The 25,621-nt window shown below is 43.4% G+C and overlaps 1 protein-coding gene across 2 annotated transcripts in view; it reads left to right on the top strand.

The window, feature by feature from the left end:
* Positions 1-25,621, top strand: part of LOC126456989 (serine/threonine-protein kinase 26) — a 621,338-nt gene that overhangs the window by 432,530 nt on the left and 163,187 nt on the right. Inside the window, exon 1 of one of the 2 annotated variants that reach the window (XM_050092952.1) lies at positions 16,272-16,928. The exons of the other annotated variant lie outside the window; for it this stretch is intronic. Coding sequence (XP_049948909.1) covers positions 16,749-16,928 — 180 coding nt within the window. The 5' untranslated portion in view covers positions 16,272-16,748. Of the gene's footprint in view, positions 1-16,271; positions 16,929-25,621 lie in introns of those variants that run through there. 2 annotated transcript variants of the gene reach the window in all.

Raw genomic sequence — 25,621 nt, 5'->3', positions numbered from 1 at the left:
AAGAGGATGGACAAGCATAGTGTAGGCAGTCTCTTTAGTAGAATTGTTGCATTTTCTAAGTGTTCTGCCACTAAAATGCAGTTTCTGGTTTGCATTCCCCACAACATTTTTTGTGTCTTCTTTCCAATTTCAGTTGTTCGTAATTGTAATTCCTAGGTATTTATAGCTTTACTGCCTCTGGATCACGGGGTCGCTGGTTCGATTACCGGCCGGCTTGGGGATTTTTTCTGCCCGGGGACTGGATGTTTGTGTCATCATCATCATCATCATCATCATCATCATCATTCGTGACAATAGGTAGACGGGATTGTGTAAAAAATTAGACTGTGTCAAAAGTGGGACTTCGTTCGGGCGCTGATGACCGCGCAGTTAAGCGCCCCCACAAATCAAACATCATCATCATCCTAAGTATTTAGTTAAATTTACGGCCTTTTAGCATTCATGTGGATCACCTCACAATTTTCATTATTTATGATCAATTGCAAATTTTCGCACCATTTGTATACTTTTACTAAATCGTTTTGCAATGTGTTTTCATCTTCTGACCAGTTTACTAGACGATAAACGACAGAATCATTTGCAAACAACCTAAAACGGCTGCTCAGATTGTCTCCTAAATCATTTATACAGATAAGGAACAGCAGAGGGCTTATAGCATTACCTTGGGGAACGCCAGAAATCCCTTCTGTTTTACTCGGTGACTTTCCGTCAGTTACTACGAACTGTGACCTCCCTGACAGGTTATCACAAATATCAAATAAGCACGCAATTTCACTACAAGCCGCTTGTTTGGCACAGTGTCAAAAGGCTTCCAGAAATCCAGAAATACGGAATCTATTTGAAATACCTTGTCACTCAACATTTCCTGTGAGTAAAGAGCTAGTTGTGTTTCATCAGAACGATGTTTTCTAAATCAGTATTGACTGTGTGTCAATAGACCTTTCGCTAATAAGAAAAAAACCAACAACGTTGACGGATAGTAACAAGCGGACGCCCATGGTTCTTCACCCACGACTTCACATTTGGCCGCTCTAGCTCGTTTACTGTATTTAGCGCAGAACTGCGTACGATTTTGAAACCACTGGAGCAGATGTGTCACCAGGCAAAATGTTTTTCATCTGCTCTAATTCTCATTTTGCTTTATACCGGGGCATGTGGGAATCTGGAGAAATCAGTAAACAGACCAAGCAGCCATGAAGGCCTATATAGGACACGTAAGAAAACGTGCCATTGCCCATCTCGTTATTGACACACAAAAGTGTGGTGTCACCGCCAGACACCACACTTGCTAGGTGGTAGCTTTTAAATCGGCCGCGGTCCGTTAGTATACGTCGGACCCGCGTGTCGCCACTATCAGTAATTGCAGACCGAGCGCCGCCACACGGCAGGTCTAGAGAGACTTCCTAGCACTTGCCCCAGTGGTGCAACCGACTTTGCTAGCGATGGTTCACTGACAAAATACGCTCTCATTTGCCGAGACGATAGTTAGCATAGCCTTCAGCTACGTCATTTGCTACGACCTAGCAAGACGCCATTACCAGTTACTATTGATACTGAATCATGTACCGTCAAGAGCGACGTTCACCATTAATGGATTAAAGTTATGTATTCCACCAGCTACGTCCATTTTTTCTAAATTCTAATTTCCTTGTCCTATTCCAGACCTCACGACAGCCTGCGTGAGCTAAAACGCGTGCCTTTCGGCTTCCTCTAGTAACACGGTGTTGGCTCTCTTGTCAACCAAAACAAGACGTATGCTACTGTGAGAGGAGGAGTGGCTGGGAATGGGTAACAGCGAGCTGCAATTGATGAAGGCAACTATCCGACCGTGGCGCACGTGGATGAAATCATCCTGACCCGACTCCAAACACTCCATTGTCCATTAGCACAAGAAGTGACACTCTAGCGAGGTAACTCCCCCAGCCCGTTTTTCCTGTGACATACAAATCATTGCATGCCACGTTTGTTCGTAGTGCATTTTATATTTTGATGAGAGGGCTGAAGCAAATGTAAGAGGGGGCCTACCCTCCGTTTTACCTGACAACGAGATGAGTGTGGTAAAACTTATGAAACTCTGTTTGTCTGGAAACCAGCCTAAGATTTTAGGCTGCAGGCTGTAATACGTTACAGAGTATCTGACAAGTCATTTTCTTCGTCCAGCGATCAAATACTCAGTTATCATCGTAATCATTATCATTATCATCATCAATCTGCACGAATAGTTTCTTTTGCTATCTACTTGTGCTTCAGAGTATTTCATCGGAAAAGAGAAAGCTTGAAGGACTCTAGCAAATTTAATGCCAAAAGTCGTCCTCTTTCTGGCTGGCGAGAAAAATGTTGAATGCCACAAAAGTTTATTCCGTCTCCTACATGGATTTGCGATACAATCAGTGTTTCGTATTTTGTGATTGTGAAACTAAGCCTTGTTCGTTTACTTTGTCGGGTGTTTACCCTGCCTAATAAGATCGTCGGGCCCTTAGTCTCATCAGAACACATACTGATACTTTATTAGATGCAAATGCATGTTTCTACATAGCAGGTAATGGCTACACACGTTTGAAATAGTATTATGTAATTCTAACTAATTTGCTTAAGCAGATGGCAGAAGATAAAGGAATCTTACGACAAAAACGAAGCGACTGAGGGAGAAAAGAATCTTCTTCTTCCTCTACATCTACATCTACATTTATACTCCGCAAGTCACCCAACGGTGTGTGGCGGAGGGCACTTTACGTTTACCGTTTCTGCTACGGGGTCGGCATTGTTATATGGATTTTGGCAGTGTTCGTCGGAATTGGTGGCCCGATGCCCTTCCTTCGTAATGCCACCACTCCTCAGGGGACGATATTCTTGTACCACATTCGTCTGCATTGAGAATAAATTTGAGTTAAACAGTGAGAGCGCTTTCTAAACGTTTGTGTAGCGTCTCTCTGAAGCGGGACGTGGGTAGTAGCGTGATATTCACCTAGTTGGATGGGGGATGTGTTGTGGTCTTCAGTCCTGAGACTGGTTTGATGCAGCTCTCCATGCTACTCTATCCTGCGCAAGCTTCTTCATCTCCCAGTACCTACTGCAACCTACATCCTTCTGAATCTGCTTAGTGTATTCATCTCTTGGTCTCCCTCTACGATTTTTACCCTCCACGCTGCCCTCCAGTACCAAATTGGTGATCCCTTGATGCCTCAGAACATGTCCTACCAACCGATCCCTTCTTCTAGTCAAGTTGTGCCACAAACTCCTCTTCTCCCCAATTCTGTTCAATACCTCCTCATTAGTTATGTGATCTACCCATCTAATCTTCAGCATTCTTCTGTAGCACCACATTTCGAAAGCTTCTATTCTCTTCTTGTCTAAACTATTTATCGTCCATGCTTCACTTCCATACATGGCTACACTCCATACAAATACTTTCAGAAACGACTTCCTGACACTTAAATCTATACTCGATGTCAACAAATGTCTCTTCTTCAGAAACACTTTCCTTGCCATTGCTAGTCTACATTTTATATCCTCTCTACTTCGACCATCATCAGTTATTTTGCTCCCCAAATAGCAAAACTCCTTTACTACATTAAGTGTCTCATTTCCTAATCTAATTCCCTCAGCATCACCCGATTTAATTTGACTACATTCCATTATCCTCGTTTTGCTTTTGTTGATGTTCATCTTATACCCTCCTTTCAAGCTACTGTCCATTCCGTTCAACTGCTCTTCCAAGTCCTTTGCTGTCTCTGACAGAATTACAGTGTCATCGGCAAACCTCAAAGTTTTTATTTCTTCTCCATGGATTTTAATACCTACTCCGAACTTTTCTTTTGTTTCCTTTACTGCTTGCTCAATATACAGATTGAATATCATCGGGGAGAGGCTACAACCCTGTCTCACTCCCTTCCCAACCATTGCTTCCCTTTCATGCCCCTCGACTTTTTTATAACTGCCATCTGGTTTCTGTACAAATTGTAAATAGCCTCTCGCTACCTGTATTTTACCCCTGCCACCTTCAGAATTTGAAAGAGAGTATTCCAGTCAACATTATCAAACGTTTTCTCTAAGTCTACAAATGCTAGAAATGTAGGTTTGCCTTTCCTTAATCTAGCTTCTAAGATAAGTCGTAGGGTCAGTATTGCCTCACGTGTTCCAACATTTCTACGGAATCCAAACTGATCTTCCCCGAGGTCCGCTTGTACCAGTTTTTCCATTCGTCTGTAAAGAATTCGTGTTAGTATTTTGCAGCTGTGACTTCGGTAATTTTCATATCTGTCAACACCTGCTTTCTTTAGGATTGGAATTACTACATTCTTCTTGGGGGATAAACAGCCCAAAAACCACATCCAGGCAGGCTGGTTCACCAGCCCTCGTCGTTAATGGGCGAGACGGATTCGATCCGGGGAAGGTACACTTCCCAAAATTAACGCACTTAGCTATCCGACCGGCTCTATCGTAAAAAAGTATAGGCTTCATAAATCGATGCTTCAAGGTATCGATACTTATCTTTGATAGAAAGATTAAGTACATACAGACATTTTTCCACCACTGGCCCGTTATTTGGAAAGCAGTATAAAATGTGCCCGTTTACAATAGAAGGGCGTAACACGAACTGAAAAAAACCATGACTTTGCAATCTGTAAAAGTATTTAAAGTGAAATCTCACCCAAATCCAGCTTATCATAGTAGACCACCTTGCTAAGATATGATTTCCGACGAGAGCTTTTTAATTGCCGTAATTTTTAAAACTCGATTATCTAAAAAATGTTTTTTTATCTATCAGGAGCAGCTGGGACAATACACTGGATTGGTCAAATTATTATGTTGATAGTGAGAATTTTTTCATATTGTGAGGAAAGCTGAAGGCGTTATTGCTGTTGACATCGAGGAAGACAAGGCACTTGTCACAACTTAAGTAGGCACTTCGGATCATAGGCGATCCTGCAGCCGCGCATAGACGTTTTTGCCAGGAAATCCCAAGTACAGAATTCGGCAGGTGGAGTACCCCACGCGTCCCGCCTAGTGTCTACTACCCAAGTCTTGAGGCTGTGTGAAAGCTTTCTGCCGGCCGCTGTGGCCGAGCGGTTCTAGGCGCTTCAGTCCGGAACCGAGCTGCTGCTACGGTCGCATATTCGAATCCTGCCTCGGGCATAGATGTGTGTGATGTCCTTAGGTTAGTTAGGTTTAAGTAGTTCTAAGTCTAGGGGACTGATGACCTCAGATGTTAAGTCCCATAGTGTTTAGAGCCATTTGAATCATTTTTTTAAAGCTTTCTGCCGACACTGGACAGTAAACTAAAATAATGCCGGTGAGTCACTCCCATATATAAGAACTTTCACCCTCCTTGCAAAAGTGCCCACTTTTATTTATGAAATAAATATCTGAACTGATACATAACCGTGAAGCTATATGCATCGGTCATGTCACACATGTTTGAAGTATTCCCCGAAGACTTCAAATCTTTTAAACAGCTTTTACACTGATTTCATTACTATCTAGTTTATCGAAATAAGGGAAGTTTCAGTTTTAGTAGTGTCATTCTGTCTGTTCATATAGTAATTCTTGCATTTGAACCGCTTTAAACAACATTACGAAGAGAAACAAGTAATTCGAATTACGGAAACAATGGGGTTCCAAGTGAAAGAACTGGGAACGAAACACTGCCAAGATTAGTGTAGCGTCGCATGTGTCCTCGTACAGTCTCTCGGTCCGCTGTTGACCTGTTGGTGCTCGCGCGTTCGCTTGTTGAAAATGCTGGATCTGAGTCATACAGCCAAACCTTTGGGTAAATAATGAAAATTAAATTAATAGTTTCGAAGAAATTCGATACGATACCTGCTGTATGAGTAAAAGAATCTGTTGAGAGGTATCAAGTAAAGAAATATCGGTATCGGGATCGAAATACTGGTTACCCAGAAGTAAAGATACTTTTCCGTTTCCTACCTGTGAGGAATAACACGCAGTCGCTGTTGAAATTGCGTGTTATCGTTAAGCGTGTTCTCGGGGTGCTAATATCGCAGTACGACGTGTACTTATGCCCACTGCCGTGGTGATTTCGTCACTGGTGACTGGCGAGGCACCGGGAAACGCCGGCCCACAGCCATTTTACGTTTATGGTGGGGCGCTATATCTTTAGAATGGAAATGAGACCTGCCCGCATATGTTCAAAGGTCTCCGACCCCCAGTGCTTACAGTACAATAGGCTGTGTGCCACACACACACACACACACACACACACAGGGCCAGCGCGGCGGTCGGTAAGACCCATTGGTGACGACTTGGAAGTGTCAGCAGTCGGCGGCGCCGCACGGCGTGGGCTACATTGATAAGCTGGGCAGGCAGGCGGCTATCGCCAGCAGCCGCTGTCTCGGCCGTTTTGCTGTCACCTTTCCTTCCCTGAACTCAGCTCAACTGCCCATTATCAGGTAGGCGTTTCCTGGAACGGCTTTCACCCGTTTCCTGTGGCCATATTGCTGCAGAACTCCAACGGGGGCTGATAGCAGCACGTAGCCGTAAAAAGTTCTCGAATGTTTCTGTCGCGAATAGTAAAACAGTCTCAGCTGTCGTTCTTCTACAGAGAAAAGATTTTTTTTTTCAGCTGCCTCTTGACGACCAGCGGCGTGAGAACACATCTCCCCTTTTAGATAGACAGAATTTCTGTGCAACTTCCTCAAAAATAGTGCATTGCCACTCTGTGAACAAAATTTTTATTTCGTAAGTTTATTGCAAAAACAAGAGTAGAAATCGTTGTTTTTTGAAGGTAGCGATATCATACAGCTCTCCGTCACTGCAAGGAAGATGATATCAAAGTCGTGTTACTGCTACTGAAACGAATACGCGGAAGGTGGCAGTGTGATGCAGTGGGACGAAAAGATTTTTGGCCTCCCGAAACCCATCGTTTGTCGTGCTGTTCATACGGGGTGTAAAAAAACTACCTACACAAGGTGTTGGACTGTTTAGAGGAGGAAAAAAGAAACAATTTTTTCAGATATAAATATCACATGTGCACCGTTTCTCCACTCGGGTTACTTAAGGCTTTGGACGCTATTGATCTCCGGAGACGGTGTTCAAACTGTCGTGTGAAGAATATTGTTTTACAAATGTTGTTGAAAGTGCCGTACATTTACAATAATGCGCAACTCGCATCTGCGTGCTAATAATTATGTAACACGCTCAGAACAACCATGTGTTTTACGAATAATGGCTGCAGCTTCAGTCAAACGGCAACCGCTACTTCGGCGGAGTGGCTATCGGTGTCGCACACCCCTAACGCTTCTCGCCCCCATCCCCGCTGCAAAAAGAACTCAGCAGGAGTCAGATCGGGAAAACGTGGTGGGCCCGGTAAGCGACCCATCCTTCCCAATCCAACAACTGGGGAAAACATTGTCTAAATGTTGTCTGTCATCAACGGAAAAATGTGGTAGGACGCCGTCATGCATGAACCATAACGGTTTCTTGACTGCTAGCGGGACTTTCTCCAATATTTCGGGCCTACTTCACATAGAAAGATACGGTAATTTCCTCCACCGAACGTGTTAGGCAGGGAATACTGCCCAGTCGGATGGTCGTGAACAACACTTGCGCACATATTTATGGTAAATCCCTGTTGATAGTAAAACACACGAGTTCCCTAAAGATTTTCGAACTCACAGACATGGCTTCCGTGGCTGTTGAATATGCCTTCCCTTGTAAAGGCAACGTAAACAAAATATATATTTGGAAGTCAGGTTTGTTTACAATTTGGTATAGATACCATTGGCAGAATTCCACACGTTGGGAAAAATCATCAGCTGATAGGTCTTGTAACATCTGATATTTTAATATGCGCATGCCCGTGTGATGCAGGACGTTCCACACATTGGTATTGGATGTACTTAGTTCTTTGGCTATGGTTCGTGTGTTCGTGCTGTAACACAGCTTCCTCAAACTGGACTGCTCGCACACTGCTAGGTGTATCAGTCTCCCGTCAGATCCTGTTTCACGAGGAGGCCATTAAACGTTTGAAAGGTGACATCATTTGGTAACCTTTCACCTCGAAACAATTTTGGATACAGTCTTCTCAAATAACTACAAATTCGTATACGTAGTTTTTTTACATCCTGTGTAAGAGTTTAGATCTAAGCTGTAAAGGATATGGGAAAGACCGTACACATCGATCAGATTGTAATACAGTGTTGCGAGGCATGTGACCACGAAATAGAAAACCTACTAAAATCGGTCAGCATTGAAAAGATACATAGACCGAATGACGTAACCATGAGACTCTACAGAGATAATGGGAAAGGACTTGCTCCCTTTCTAGCAATTTATCTAGGTTGCTGGAGTAACGCAGAGTACTAAACGATTGGAAAAAGGGTCTGGTCATTTCCGTTTTCAAGATGGGTCGTTAGACATAACTGTAGGCCTGTATCGCTGAGGGCAATCTGTGGTAGAAGTATGCTCCATGTTTTATACCGACACATTACGACGTTTTTGGAGAACGAGAATTTCTTCTGTAAAAATCAGCACGGACTCTGTAAAAAGATATATTGTGAAAAAGAGCTCGCTCTGTTCAGTGAAATGCAGAGCGCGATAGACAGCGACGCCCACTTTGATGCCGTGTTCTTCGACTTCCGAAAGCCTTTAGACATACTTCCTCATTGTCTTGTAATGAACGAAACGCGAACTTCCCGATTATCGGACTAGATTTCCCGACTGGATTTACGAATTACTGCCAGGTGAAACTCAACGCGTCATTCTTAACGGGGACGAAATTGGTGAATGTAAAGGTGATTCCAGGATTACTCCAAGATGCGCTATAATAACGCTACTGTTTACCGCATATAAATATTTATTAAAAAGTACAGGGTGTACATAAATATTACTTATTGCACAAGAACTAAACATTGTACACATGTCATACATATCGCATTTTGAAGAGAAGCTCTGAAAGTTTTCTTTTACAAACATTCGATACGCGAACCATGAGTTCCCGGCAGACGTCAATACGGTAATCGAATTCTTGCCATACCAGTCTCAGCATGGCATCGTCGACTGTAGCAATCGCTTCCCGTATTCTCTCCCGGAGCTCTGCTGCATCACGTGGTAGAGGCGGTACATACACCAGATCTTTAACGTGTCCCCACAGAAAAAAGTCACACTGAAAGAGATATGGTGATCGGGGAGGCCATTTTATGGCCAGCTGTCCCCTTCTGTGGGGCGGCCGATCCATCGATGCGCCAGCTCCGTGTTCAGGTACCCACGAACTTCACGATGAAAATGGGGTGGAGTCCCATCCTGCTGAAAGATGAACGGAGAGTCCGATTGTATTTGAGGCATCAGCCATTGCTGCAACACGTCCAAGTAGGAGTATCCTAATGAATGTCTCTCGTACGCGTTCCACATTCTCTTCACCCACATTGGGACGTCCGCTTCTCTTTGCCGGCCACAAGTACCCCGCCGTTACGAATTTTTTGTGCCAGTGGTACATGGCCTTCCTTGTTCGTGGCTTCTTACCGCACTTCGTTCTAGACATCCGTTGAACAGCTGTAGCACACTTGTTTTGGTCGAAATCCAACACAGAGAAAGCTCCGCGCCATGTGTGCGACTAGCTCTGACTATCGGCAAATTCACAAACTACGCTGTGGTGGTATACATGAAAGAAAAAAAAAACTTTCAGGGTTTCTCTTCAAAATGACATGTATGACATCTGTACAGTGTTTGGTTCTTGTGCAATAAACAATTGAATGTGTTCCCGGACTTTATGTACGCCCTGTATGAGTTATCTAGTGGGTAAGTCGGAAACTCCAAGAGACGGATCACAGACAAAGCTATTGTCTATAAAAAGATTGCATCGCTAGAAGACGATAATGAAGTGCAAGAAAGACTGCGGAGGATCGTTGACTGACGCAGGGACTCGCAGTTGATCTTGAACGTAAATAAATGTGACGTATTGAGCATAAACAGGCGATAAGATCAATTACTGTTAGATTACGAACGCAATGAACATTTAAAACTAATTTTAGAAAAAGCAGATCCAATCTGAGATTAATTGGAAGAATCGTAAGCAAATGTAATTCATCCACGAGAGGTGTGCATTGCAAAATACTTATTCGACCGATTCTTGAGTGTATTCATCAGTCTGAGGCCTTTAGCAGGTTGGATTAACAGGGGGAGGGGGGGGGGGCGGGAAGGGCCAGGAAGAGAGAGAGGGGGGAGAGAAAGATCCAATTAAGAACTATACGACTGGCCATGGGATCGTTTAGTAAGCGTGAGAAGTGTTATGCAGATGTTCAACAAACTTCATTGGCAGATGCTACAAGACAGGCGTTGTGCAACATCGATAGAATTATTGCTGAAATTACGATACCATCCCATGAAGAGTAGGGAAACATATTATTTCTCACGAAATAGCCACGACGAGAAAAGAACACGAATTACAACTCTTGTTTGTCGATGGTCTTTCTTTCCATGCTCTATTCGCAAGTAGAACAGGGAAACCGGGAGGGGATAATGGGACCAGAAGTACCCTTGATGTCCTTGGCGTATAGGACTTCTGTAGTCAACAGTTGGAAATGCAGGCGTTAGTGCAAGTTTCTTTTTCATTCCAAGTGGTGAACATTTTATATTTTTGTAGTGCTGAATCTTCTTCCAAGTTGTAGCTTTGTGTGCGGCCCAATTTACAAAATGCAAATGGCTCTGAGCACTATGGGACTTAACATATGAGGTCATCAGTCCCCTAGAACTTAGAACTACTAAAACCTTACTAACCTAAAGACATCACACACATCCATGTCCGAGGCAGGATTCGAACCTGCGACCGGAGGGGTCGCGCGGTTCCAAACTGAAGCGCCTAGAACCGCTCGGCCACACCGGCCGGCCTAATTTACACTCCGCCTAATATTATTCCTCGAGTGTCCTCAGGGAAATAGAATTGTTTGTCCATTAAGGAGAGATAACGCATGCTTACTAGAAACACGGACTTCAACTTTTCTACATCGTCATATGCATCGTATTACAAGGAAAAACCAGCTTCAGTTTTTTTCCTTCAGTGAGTTATCTGGAAGGGAGGAGGTGGGGGTGGGGGGAGGGGGGTGGAGGGACGGGTGTGTCGTGGTGGCGCATAATTGGGGCGGATAAGGGGACCGTTGCTGCCCAAGGTCCGTAATAAATTGTAAATGGAATTGTGATCCAGTTAATAGAGTAATCTATTACGAGGATTAGATGCTCATTAATTTCGGACCCAAAGCTAACATCCTCCGAATCTGACAAAATATTTCGGCACTATGTCGACGGGATTTGGGGGCCATAACCAATTCACAAGAATTCAGCAGTTAAATGCACCAAGTTCTTTAAGGTCCTTAAAATAGACCAAGAAGTAACAGAAATGCAGACAGTTTTCAGCAGAGAGGTAACTGGGAATCATTTCGTAATATCATCTCCCAACTCAGGTAGACCTGCACTCCTTCTGCTCTTCGCCTTTTAAGTGTCACTGTACAGATTTATCAGATATTTTTAAGGAAAAAAATACACAGTTAAAAGAATTGTTGAGAAACGCAATCGTAAGCGAGGAGATGTTATGTTTTGTCGGGTTAAGTGCGTGAACGGGGAATAGAATGTAGGAAAGAGATGTTGGGAGAGGAAAGGTGTGAGCGTGGGACGTGAACCATGCCTCGATAGCTCAGCCGCTAAGATCGTTTCACCCCAATGGACAAGGCCTTGGTTCGAATCTTGCTCAAGTATGCAATTTTAATCTGTCAGTAAACTTCAGTTCCCTGTGGGCTTTGAACTCAAGACGTGAGGTGCTTCCGTACGTCGCAAGTGTAGACATACCGGTACCGTAATGTCAGGAAGTATTGTAATACATACTATCCTTTCTAATGAGCAAAAATCTTTCTTTTGGCACGATACTTGACCAAAATTACCGATCCGTAATTTTATTATAGTAAATACTGTATTTTCTAGGCGATAATAAAATATTTGAAAGCTCAGTACTGTGTTACGAGAGAGAGGTTCGAATCGTACTTGATAAGACTTTTGCTTTGAACAGCCCCTCGGCATTTTATAGGAAGCGCGCCGGGGGAAACTACGCCGGGATTTCTCTTGCACAGCATTTCGGCGACCCAGCGTTAGGTAAGTTCAAAGTATTTCATCGTTACGTAACACGTTTCTCGCTGCAAAGCCGTAACTCGCTGCCATGGCTCGGCAAGTTCTCCGCCGTTGCGCCCGGCTGCGTAATTCGTAATTGTCAGACCAGACTGCTGTGGAAAGCGCTTTGCTGTGTCATAAGAAATCCGTGTGGCTTTTGTGCGTTCGTGTTATCATGAAAAACTTGATTCTCTGTGTCTCTACACGATTACCCAGTCAGTTAATATCGACAGAGATAATTAGTTAATCGCTTAGTCTATGTTAAAATTGTAACACATAAGACATTATTTTTTTCTTATTTAAAATGTATTAATTTCCGATTATTGTGATTAATCGAAAACATTATAACCATAGTGTTCACGTAAATGTCAGCTGATAGCTGGTAGACAAGTTTAACCGATGATCACAGGCACATACTGTGCAGTGATTAAGTACGGGGTGCTTGATGTTTGCCGGTATGTCTGTCCCGATTTTTGAAGGCGCAGTTAACGGTATTGAAAACAATTCCTTTACCATTGAAAAATACATTTAGTGTATGTTCTAATAGAGAATATGAAGGTCATGTTGATGTATCAGAAAGACCGTGGGGAAATGCGAAGGGAAACTATCCAGCAGAAATGGGAACTGTTAGAAGACGGTCTGTTGGTTGGCAAGCAGGTATTCTAAAATATATTAATAACCGACACAGAAAAAGACGGCGAGATGGTAAAAAATGTACATCAGTTATCGGAGAACTGAGCGGTAACTAATTTGTTCCTATAAAGCATGGAATGCGATTTCCATAGCTAAAAACGTGTTCAAAAATGCCCTGAAATACAGATATCTACGTTGCGTTTCCCTTCTGCTGATACCTGAGCTTTGAACGTAGTAATCCCTGTAAATTTACCAAACATAAAAAATTGGAAGCACCAAGCTAAATACAGTTACGAAGTAGCAGGGCCTGTGTTATTCAGAAGTACGATGCGCAGGAACATTGCATGTTATAGTGACTGTGACTTGACGGCCGTTTGTGGTGTCGAATATAGATTTTAAATGTCATTCAGTCACTCCTTCATGACAGTTATGTCGAAATACAAAATATTTCGTGTTAATTCCCCAATACGAGGTCCTAGATTCTCGATAAATATTGTGTTTCTGGACGGGAATATATAACGTACGTGTGCAGTTGTGACACAAGGACGACGACATGTGGAAATTGGGTCTGGTTGTGATTCGTGCACGGATAGGCGAAGCGGTTAAGGCGACCGTTCGTGTAAAGCGGGAAATCCGGGTTGGCGTTCCCGTCCAGCACAAATTTTCTCTGTCGTTATTCCAATATACAGCCAATAGTGGTTCATACTCGCAGTTGCGAATACATTTCCTAAAAATACTGGTAGTGACAGAGAAGTTCAACAAAGAAAGCTGCGACCAGTGTCTTATGGTGCGTCAAACGCGTACTGCAAGTTCAGTTTGTGGAACGAGGTGCAAGAATGAGTACAGAAGTGTTAACAAAAAAACGTTTAAAAAAAGCTACGAAGCACAGTCCAAGACGAATGACGAGGCGCTTTGTGTCCTTTTCTGTCTCTCGTAATTACAGTGAAATCAGGAAACGTCGAAGTTTTTATTTCTTGTTCCTGAACTTCAGTTCCCAATTCAAATTTGTTTGTGGTTTCGTCCACAGCTTGATCAACGTGCATGTTGAATTATTTGGGATGGCTACGTCTACATGATAACTCTGCAGTTCACGATTAAGTGCCTGGCAAAGGATTCATTCAACCACCTTCAAGCGACTTCTCTACCGCTTCACTCTGGGAACAACGCGCGGGAAAAACGAGCATTTAAACCTTTCCGTGCGAGCTCTGATTTCTCGTATTTCAGTATGATATCATCATTTCTCTCTATGTACCTAGACACCAACAAAATATTTTCACACTCTGAGGAGAAAGTTGAAATTTTTCGAGAAGGTCCTGCCACAACGAAAAACGCCTTTGTTTTAACGATTGCCACCCCCAATTCGTATATTAAATCCGTGACACTCTCTCCCCTATTTCGCGAAAATACAAAGCGAGATGACCTTCGTTGAACTTTTTCGATGTCTGCCGTCAAGCCTATCTGTTACGGATCCCACGCCGCATTGTAGTACTCCGGAAGACGACGGACAAGCGTGGTGTAGACAATCTCATTAGTGGACCTGTTCCATTTTCTACGTGTTCTCCCAATACATCTTAGTATTTGGTTTGCTTTGTCCAAAACATTATCTTTGTAGTCCCTCCAATTTAAGTTATTCATAATTGTAATCCCTTAGTATTCGGTTGAATTTACTGCCTTCAGATTTTTGTGATTTATCATGTAACCGAAGTTTAGCGAATTTCTTTTATTTCTCACGTGAATGAGTTTAGACATTTCATTATTTAGAGTCAGTTTTCCCTTTTCGCGCAATACAGATATTTTGTCTAAATCATTTTGCAGTTCATTTTTGTCACCTGATGACTTCACAAGACGATAAATGTCAGCATCATCTGCAAACAATCTTATGGGACTGCTCAAATTATCTCTTGAACCGGTTATGTAGATCAGGGACAGCAGAGGACCTATAACACTACTTTGGGGAACTTCTGATATTACTTAATTTTTACTCGTTGACTTCCCGCCAGTTATTACGCATTGTAACCTTTGACAGGAAATCACGAACTCAGTCTTACATTCAGACGATACTCCATAAGCACGAAATTTGACTAGAAGTCGTGTGTGAGGAACGGTGTAAAAAGCCGTTTGGAAAAACTTGGAATCAATTTTACAACCCCTCTCAGAAGCTCACAAATTACTTCGTGAGAATAAACAGCTAATTACATACATTTCACAACAATGATATTTTTCTGAATCGTGTTGGCTATTTGTCAATAAATCATTTTCTTCGAGATAATACATAATGTTCGAACACAGTATATGTACAAAAGCCTATCGCAAATCGATGTTTGTGATACAGGTGTGTAACTCAGCGGATTTCTCTGTTTCCTTTCTTTGGTAGTGGTGTGACTTATGCAACTTTCCAGTCTTTGGGTACGGATTTTTGTACGAGCAAGCGGTTATATATGACTGCTAACTGTAGAGCTATCGTATCAGGATACTCTGAAAGGAACCTGACTGGTATACAGTCAGCACCAGCGGCTTGGTTCTTTTAATTGCTTTAAACTGCTTCGCTATACTGAGGATATCTACGTCTAAGTTACTCATGTTGACAGTTGTTAGTGATTTGAATTCTGGAATATTTTCTTTATCTTCTTTTGTGAAGGAATTTCGGAAAACCGTGTTTAGTAACTTTGATTTAGTGGGAGTGTCATCAGTAATATCACTATTGTTATTGCGCGCTGAAGGTATTGACTACGTCGTGCCCCTGGCGTACTATACATACGACCAGAATCTCTTTGGGTTTTCTGCCAGATTTCGAGAATGTCGGAAAATATTAAAAGCCTCTCGCACTGAAGTATGGGCTAAATTGCGAACTTACGTAAAAATATGTCAGTCTTTGGGATTTTGCGTTCTTTTAAATTTGGCAATTTCGTTGCTTCTGCAGCAGTATTCTGACATGTTTTGTGTACCATCGGGGATGAGTACCACCTCTTATTAATTTATTTGACATATGTCTCTCAATTCCCGTCGAGACGGTTTCTTTGAATTATAGTCACGTTTGGTCTACGCTTGCGCAGTCAGATGGAAGGAGAGAAGACTGTCACTTAGGAAGGCGTCAAGCAAATTTTTATATCTTTTTTTAAATAGACGTATTTTTCTTTCCTTTCTTGTCCTTGGACTCTTATCAGTGCAGTCTGGTGCCTACAACTTGTAGATAACTTTTAGCTGATGGTATCTTATCCCTGATATCTCAGCAGTTTCGTAGAATGAGTTATCATTTTCCCAGTAACCGAATCGAATCGGCGTCGTATGTGCGTGGAATTTGATCAGGTGGGACATGGAGAAGTGCAGTCACGTCGACGACGTAGGCGGTCGGCGCGAGGCGACGCTTATCGCGCTGTGAGCAGCTGTTGGCAGCCCGCGGGCACGGCAGGCAGGTAGCGCGGCAGGTAGCGCCGTGGCCGCCAGAGGGCAGTGGCGGCGCCGTCACGTCATGGCTGGTGCTGACCCACAGCTGGGCCGCCAGCAGCCAGCCAGTCAGCGGCGCGCCGTGTCTGCAGGTAGCGTGGTGCGCGGTCGCGGCTGTGGGCTTGCGCGTGCCCTCAGTGTGTACGTGTTTGTTCTTCTGTGAATCTGACGCAGTGTTTCGAGAATGTAATTCTCCAGGCGGACCAGGCAGTTTCTTTCGTAGGTCTCCACACCGAAACTAACAACTGCGGTGATTCTGCTGTAGAAGTGCCCTCCATATGTACTTCACCACAAAGTATTCAGCTACAGAGGCAGTCCAACACTGTAACAGTATCGCCGGAATGTGGTCAATAGATCCAGTGTGCTAAGGTTTGCGAGGTTATTACTGGTGCCGATTACCCAGCTGTGTACAAGGAACCTATTATCCGTTCCGTCAACGTTTATACTGCAGAATTAGCAAAGGAAAATACCTGTAAACAGGAATAGGAGCTGACCACTCAGAGTGGAGACCAGGCGTGGTAGTGTGTGGTGTGGACGAGAGTGATGGTCGCGTCACAACAATGAGGGGCACGTCGGAGTCTAACGGCAGCAGCAACGGAGTGTCGAGCCGGCAGCAGCAGTGGAGCCCGTCCGGCGGCGGCGGAGGCGGCAACCTGCGCTTCTGGCAGTCGCAGCACGCGCATGCCCCGCCGCTGCCGCCCCCCAACAGGAACGGCGCCGGCGCCGGAGGCGGACCTTTGGTGAGCGACACCCACACAGCGTGCTCTGGTCAGGGCGCCTTGCGTCTACTTCTGTGCTCCGCAAGCCATTGTACGATGTCTGACGGAGGGTGTATGTTGTACGAGGGTCATAATCCCCCTGCCACCCACCCCCTGCCACCTCTCTCCCCAACTGATTCCATACAGGGATATTGCGCGGGAAGAAAGACTCGGTACATCTGCGCAAGTAAGTGAGGCTGTCATCAGCCCCAAGGTTGGTTCCAACCGCAGTGATGCACAAGACTTGGTCTACATCTACAGCTATACTCCGCATGCCACCTTTCGACCTATGGCGGAGGGTGCTTTGTGTATGTCAGTTCCCCCTTTTCCTTTTCCAGTCGCGACTGGTTCTCGGGAAGTGACTGTTGATGAGCCTAAGTATGAACTCGAAGCGCTTCAGCTTCATGGACACTCTGCAATGCACACAAAGAAGGAAGCAATATACATAGTGTTCGGAAATTTCCGTTACATACTTGTAGAGGGAGTGAGTACATAATAGGCTATTTTGAATAGGAACCCATGTCCAGAAACGTTATCCAACGACGCTGCGGAGTGTCAAACTTTTAGGCCCCGTAACCTGTAAATGTATGCATATACAAGATAATTCTCTGATGATGTTACAAACTGTCTAGGATGATGGAGAAAGCTGACTGTATCAATTTGAGATAAGGGTCCCTGTACCGGAAACGAACGCTTCAGCAGTTATCATCGAAAGCTATTCTGATATCTTTGATAGTGGAATAAATGTACCGGTAATGTTGCTAAGATTTTACGGTAGGCAGTTTTCAGAGCTGTTAGTATGGACCAAAATAAGAGAAAAATCTAGTATAGATGGGCTCTAAAATTCATACTTAAAGAGCTATGCGCATTTTTTCAATGAACGAGATGTTTCACAGTTGCGAAGAGGAATAAGTGTTCGTAGCTCCTCATGTATGCGTCTTAGAACCCATGGTTACTGCACATTTTTTCCTTGTTTCGGTCCATACTATCACCTCTGAAAATTCCTTACCCAATCTTGCCAACATCAGTATCAGTACATGTATTCCACTGTCAGAGGTATCAGAACGGTTTTTTCTTCTAAATTTCGACTCGTTAGTTTCCGGTACATGTATCCTAACTTCAGATTGATACATTTAACCTTATCCATCATCCTAGATAGTTGGTAACGTCACCAGGGAATAACCCAAATCGCCGGCGCCTATAACTTCGTTAGTTTACATTTCTCGCCATGGTACCCTGTTCAAAATATTATGTACTCAATCCCCTCCACAAGTCCTCTAGTTTGTAATCCGGAATTTACGAACACCCTGTGTATTGACTGACTCTAGGAACGAACGTTCTCAGTACGCGGTCGGTAGACCACACCCCCATCCTACAAAAAATCCGAGCTTGTGTACCACTCTAATGACGTCACTGGCGACAGAATTTTAATCTTCCATCTGTCCTTCACACCGTCATACAGAACGCCCCTCTTGCAGCGCCTGCCACTGGAGTTGACTGAGCATCTCCGCGACGCGCTTTCGCCCTTACTAAATGAACCTGTAACGAAAGGCGCTGCTCTTCTTCGGATATTCTCTATTTCCTCCATCAATCTTATCTTGTATCGATGCCAGTCGGACTAGCAGTGTTAAAGTTTTGGTCGAAAAAGGGTTTTTAAGCTAGCTCCTTTGTGGAAGGAATACATTTTCTGAAGATTCTTCCAGTGAATCTGTCTTGCATCTGCCTTGCCAGCGCTTAGTTTTATGGGATGGTTCCACTTTAAATCGTTCCCTACGCATACTCCTAAATATTTTATGAAAGTAACTGTTCCCAGTGATTGCTCTGCAGTGTTGTGTAATCATACAGTCACCAGTTTTCTATCTGTTACGCAGTACGTTACATTTGCGTATGTCGAGGGTAAGCTACCAATCCCTCCACCGACTGTCGATCCACTGCAGGTCTTCCTGCATTTCTCTGCAATTTTCTAGTGTTGTGACTTCCATACAACAGTAATATTCGCGAAAAGCCTCGTGGAACGTCTGACATTATCTAGTAGTTCATTTATATACATACTGTGAGCTTCCAACGGATTTCACCAGCCAGTTACAATGGGGGCCGGCCGCTGTGGCCGTGCGGTTCTAAGCGCGTCAGTTTGGAACCGCGTGACCGCTACGGTCGCAGGTTCGAATCCTGCCTCGGGCATGGATGTGTGTGATGTCCTTAGATTAGTTAGGTTTAAGTAGTTCTAAGTTCTAGGGGACTGATGACCTCAGAAGTTCAGTCCCATAGTACTCAGAGCCCAGTTACAATGGGCCAATAGCAGAAAGTGGACCCTGAACCGCGATGGTTCTTGTCGTCCCCAGAAGTGAAAGATATGACGACAAATATAGGACCGTCAGGTATCGAACGTCGGATCTGTAGATTTCTAGTCCGGTATTTTCACACTGAACTACGGAACCACAAATATGGGTCCAAATTTATCCAATTTTAGCGTCTTGATCTTAACGCGAGATACACGTTCGTTGAATTAATACGGCCCTTGAATCGTTTCGGAACTTCAGCCATTGTAAGTTTGCCACTACAAGCTTTCCGCAGTGCATACCATCCCTCTTATAACGTCGCCCACTGCAGTTAGTTAAACATTTCCGTCGTACGTCACGGTCACACTCACTAGACAAACATGGGACAAATCGTTCAGCGTTACTTCTTTCTCCGGACCGAGATTATTCTCACGAACTCGATTTATAAGCGACCCCTTTCGTGCCTGAATTGCACATCTTCAGAATTGTTCCAATAAATCCGATTGTGGCATTTGCCTTCCTTTCTCAGGCTTAGATTTATGAAATCATTTAGTCTTAAATCGTTCCGATCAGAATCTCGTAGATACTTGAAGATTGTGACTAGCTCCGGTGATCGCCGATCGCGTGCAACGACAACGGGCCTATTCGTCCAATTACGCTCTTCACATTGCAAGTCTTTATGTTTACAGTCAGCTGGTTATCTTAACACCAAGTGCTGATAACCTCCACCATTGCAAATTCGCTATTTGTGTCTTCGTTTTTGTATATCAAACATGTTTCATCCCAGATGTGCAGCCTTCATGATGCTCTTTTTTTTTTTTCTTTCATAACCTGGAATTTTGTTCGAGTGACGAAAAGTTACATATTTTGGCTTAAAACGAATATGCAGTTTATAAGAGAAATGCAGCTCTTCCATTGACAGGCAACGACAATGTACACTTGCCCTCTTCTTTTCGTCTGCTAGTTGTCATTCTTGACAGTCTATACCTCTACCAGTCTGAAAGCAACTTGATGTTCTATCGAAAGATGAACTACAAGTTACACGCCGATACAAGTGTTTGTGCCTCGCGTAGTGCATACCTATATTTGAATCCGTTTATCTTGTACCTGGATATGTGAAAGGTAACGACCATCCCAACCAGTTGCACAACGAGACGAAGACTGCCCGTGTAGTGAAAACACTCTTCTGAGGATTATCAGCCACCACAACCGTCCTGGAATGTCCCCCCCCCCCCCCCCCCATTTGTGTTCCTGCCACTTTGTATGGATCTTCGATACGACGTAGTTCGGAAACTAAGTCTTTCTTACTGTCTATTCATCGGACTTCATGTGTGTATGTGCCCTCGAAAGACCCCATGAATTTCCTCATTTAATTACAATGAGCTTATGTTGCGTTTAATGCTTCTCAGTGAAACTGCTTTCTTTGGTTTAGTGCGCCGGTTGTTAAAAGTGGATACTACTGCGTTAGTTGTAATGTGACACTTTTGCTAAGGCATAATCTTTTTGCTGGTTATTCAGTCACGGAAGACGTGGAGAAAAATGTCTCCCTGCCATCTGAAGAAGTGCTAGGAGTCTTGTTCTTTTAAGGCTTGTCGAATCCAGTGGAATATACCTGTATACCTCTCATTGGACTGTTCGGCTGGCAGACAATATTCTTATAGCACTTCTTTGTACATACTTCTGAAAATGGAATTTAATCTTATCACGCGAGTATTTTCCGATAGTTAAGAGAACTCGATAACGCCAAGAGTGTTTAATTGCTTTTGAGATCGTCTGGAAGTTTACTGAAAATGGCAAATGTGATTGGGTAGTTTGTATGTTTCACTCGTTAGAGGGAGCGTAGTTTCAACGCTTCTGTTGTCATCCTGAAGAAGACTCCACGTGTGGCACCTTTTACCTTCCTGGTCAGTGGAGGTATGGCATAGATAAGTATGCACGGACGTGAAGGGGCGTAAAGAGCCCATTATGTAGTACACGGTAAGGTGTGAAGGAAGGCTGTTCCAGCAGATGCCACACAGAAGCTAGCAGAGTTAGCTAAGTGCATCCATCAACACTGGAAAATATTCGTACTGCTTGTTTCTGCCATCTCCTCACCATCGTCCCAGGTGTAAGCTTCACTACTGTTCAACACCAGTTGGTCAGTGTTCAACACCAGTTGGTCTTAAATAATGAAGAAAAATGTGTGTTACCAGTTTACCGACCTATGATAAGGGATTCTTCCACATAACCGACAATACCCTATTGTTGCTCGGTACTGTGTGTCTGATGGTGTAAGCGTTAACGGATTCTTAAACAGTTGCATTCTGAAGTAAACAGTATACTCTTTTCCGTCTTCGGACCGTAAAGCCCGCTCAGCTTCTGCAGGTCTTCATATTTTTATCCAGATATATTCAGAATTTTCAGCTCACTGATTCGTCTGTATGTAATTTCGTTCACATTTCCGTAAAGAAAATAACTGGAGAGAACAGCATATATGTCTTTAGAAGGGCCGTAAGCTGTTTGACTCTGGAGGAATGCGGTTAGTCCTTCGTGCAACAAGATGGATTGACCTCGGACGTATTTGGTCAGTCAGTTGCGTGTACGTTTTGCAGTGTTCGTGTGGACTCTCTGGTAACGATTTAAACTGTACGGTCTAAAAACCATTAAACTCAAGAGGATAAGAAAGAATGTTTGAGTTAATGATATTATCTGTTAGTCGAGTTTTTGTACTCTTGTCTAATTTGGTTAAACTTTGCTTGATTGGTTCTGATCTTGCAATATTATGTTTCAGTCACCATATTAATTACAAGTGGCCCATACATTTTGGCTTTCATTGCCTTCGGTGGGATGAGCGTCAAATTTTCTTCGATATCATTAGGATATACCAGGACGGGGATAGGTGCAACTATCGTCCGTGCCCTGTTCGAAGAGTGTCTCGTAGCTGAGCCCCGGAGTAATTTTCAGAAATTACTGGAAGCGTAAATCGGTATGACAAGATGAGTATTCGAACTCTTCTCCTCCCGAAAATGAGCTAAATATCGTGGCCACCTAAACATCTCCCGCGTTTTTGTAAGCCTTACACCTGTCGCGTTTTATTGTTTTCTAGACCTTGTTTTGTAATTATTGTTGCTGAAGATCTCCCTGTACCTTATCATTTGCCCTGTAGGACATTACACTGTATTACCACCCTGCAGGGAGCCATATGAGTATCGGGAGCTGCCCATTTCTTCCAAAAAACGTCAAAATATTATGCCACTCGGCCGTGCCTTACTGTCAATTCAAGGATCTGCTGATGGCAGTTATTATTTTTCACCGACGAAACTCAAGGTCGTAGGTGGTGTTGCGGGCTGTAGCTACTGTCTGCGGCCAGGAATATTCCACAACACAGTTCGCACGCGGAAAATGAGTCAAATGGACGGTGATCTACTGTCTGGGGTAACACGCTGCGCCCTTCCGTGCTGAAGAAAGATGATGTAATAAAAGCATTTGATAGTTACTTCAGTCATTGTTGATTTATTGATGAGCTGATTTTCGTTTTCTAGCCTCTAAACCTGAACAACAGTAAACGTAAAGTTAAAGATATAATAAGAGATACTGGCTACAGAGGAGGGATCACACCCACTCAAGGCAACTTGAGCGCAAGGCACGTCACAGCAGCAGTACATCCAGGCCTGTTTGTAAGTGCAATCATCTCACTTGTTGGATGCTGCCGTGTGCGTCTGAAGAGCGTACGAGATCAACAGAAAAATAAGCCTTAACCTGCAGAATGAACGAGATAATCTCTTACCGCAACCCAGTCTCTTCCAATTTAATCTTCTGAACAAACTCCTTATTTGTTCCCGTATAGGGATTATCATATATTCCTGGAGTCATCATTTAAAGCCAGTTCTTGAAATTTCGTTAGCAGACTTTCTACGGGTAATTTGCGTTTATCTTCAAGTCTCTGCCAGTGTCAGACAAACCTGCGACCATTCGTGCAGCCCTTCTGTGCCCTGCCAGTCCTATTTCGTATGGGTCCCATACACTTGTGAACAGTCTTCCAGGATGGGTTTCCCGAAAGATTTATAAGCAATCTCCTTTATAGACTGATTGCATTTCGCTAGTATTGCACCAATAAGCTGAAGTCTGCTACCTGCTTTACCCACGGCTGAGTGTATGTGACCGTTCCACTTAATGTCGCTATTAAGTGTTACACCCAGGTATTAGCTAATTGTTAACAGAGGGGCTAACTTAGCTGCGAATTGGGCATAGAATCTAATAGGGATTGAATGTATGGAATCTATACCACAGGAAATAAAAGCACAAGAGTTTCCATAGATCACAGAATCAGCAACGATAATGAGACAAACATAAGACTGAAAATGAGTATAAGGTGAGTCAGCATTGTTGGATCCAACGACACTTTTCAGTTAGTGAAGTCACAATGTTTACGTAACAACATGAAACGGCAAGGGTCCATTAAAAATACAATATTGGTTCATACTACGCACACTCTCCATGCATCACATCACACAGCGCTGAAGAGACGCCAAATATGCACACACTTCACCTTACGTATCTGCATTTCCTGCAATCAAATTCGTTTCTTTCGCCTTATAATTACCTTGGTCTCGAGTATGTGTGCATTAAGCACGCGGGAAACGGCTGACAAATACAGAAAGGAAGGGTTCAATTTGGCACTTTCAAATAACACACTTAATGTTCCGAGGTTGCTTGACACACACACACACAAAACACACACACACACACACACACAAGGATGTGGACAAAGAAAGTGCGTGGTGCAACTGGAAAAGAACATTTTTCTTCAAAATTATATTATTTTCTGTTGTCTCTGGTTCCAGTTGAACATAATTTTTATGTATCTATATGCAAAATGTGACCCCGAATTACGCGAATTCGACTTTTATGGTTATCACTCTGTCGCACCAATTGCTTAAGTCCGGAGTATTGTTTAATTTACAAATCCAGAGATCTGGATTTCAATCCTCGATGGATCCTAAATTTCTTAAATGTCAATCTATCGCATCTTCCATTTCTGACAATAGCTTGTTAATAAGAAATAACGGCGAGTTGCATCATGGTTCGGAGTCGACGTTAAACTGTAGCTCCCCTTATAATCGTTTGAGTAAATCAGTTCAGGTCGGAAGCCGGCGAGAGCGTACCACTTGCAATAAGACCATGCTTAGTTCAGCAGTGTGGCGATGAAACCAGCGTCCGGGTCGATGACGACTTACATTTCCGTATTAGTAAGTCACAGAGCAATATTTTGAACAAGGTTTCAAAAATTATACGTGTTCAGACAACAGGTTTCGACCGAGATTTTTCGGGAAGTTTCTCTTGCTTGTCACGTTTATGCCGTAACTGGAATCACGTTTCAGATATTTCCAGTTGGGTACGCCTTTGCCCTACTCCCAGACTGATGACATTTGGCCGAAAAGAACGAAGTTAGGCAACAGCCAGCCTGACAGTCCTGTCCTCATAAAAAGAAAAAGAAAAAGAACCCATGCACATTATAAAAAAGTGTGTGTACCATATGTCCTCCTGAACTCCTGGATCGATTTCAGCCAATCTTGGTACATATATCCCTTACTGTCAGACAACTGTCTCTGTGGGGATATGATCCAGTTCAAGAGATATGACGTCATAAACATTGAGATCCGTGAAAAAATGACGCATTATGCATGAAGTTCTAATACGTTTGTTATTTACTACTAAGACACTCCTACAGTCGAGGCAACTTGAGGATATCCCTGACTCCTGGCAGCGTTTTTAACAGTTTTCAGCTGCGAAGCGGAACCAGCTGTAGCCGAAAACAGTAGTCGTCTACAGAGATCGAAGAGGCGTCACTTTAGAGACGTTGTAGACACGCGAAGCAGCTACGCCCAGCTACTTGGACATGTAACTGGAAATATTGTTTATAATCAGGTTCTGAATTAAACAGGCATTGCGTTTCTACATTTATGCATATTTTTTGTACGACTGTTTCATAATTTCAAAAGTGTTTTCTCGACTTCATAGAAATGAAGTTTTTTTTGTTGCACTATATCTACAGTTAATTATTTTCGTTTCTAATAGAAAATTAGCAGTATAAATTCCAGGGCAGTGCTGGTTTTGTCAGCTAGTATTTTTAAAAAAAGTGAACTATTAAGAAGAGAGCAGCTCTGATAACTGCCCTAAAAGTAACGTGTAATTCAAGGCGGAATTTAAAGTGAAAGGTATGATATTAGGATTTTCATTTTACTACTGTAAAAGTCATCGTAGTTAAAGTGGCGGGTTAGTGACAGAAAGAGTTGGTCTGATGCAGACGCCAGTATGCACAATGGCGTTTATAAACAGAACGGACCCGAGCGGAGACTGTGACGAGTGTGGGACAGGCGGAGTTTGTGTGTGCTCTGCGGCCGACCAGGCTTGCCG

The sequence above is a fragment of the Schistocerca serialis genome, chromosome 2 (assembly GCF_023864345.2).
Source record: "Schistocerca serialis cubense isolate TAMUIC-IGC-003099 chromosome 2, iqSchSeri2.2, whole genome shotgun sequence".
Lineage (NCBI taxonomy): Eukaryota > Metazoa > Arthropoda > Insecta > Orthoptera > Acrididae > Schistocerca > Schistocerca serialis.
The sequence above is the reverse complement of the archived record's forward strand: the minus strand, read 5'-3'. Positions and strand labels throughout refer to the sequence as shown.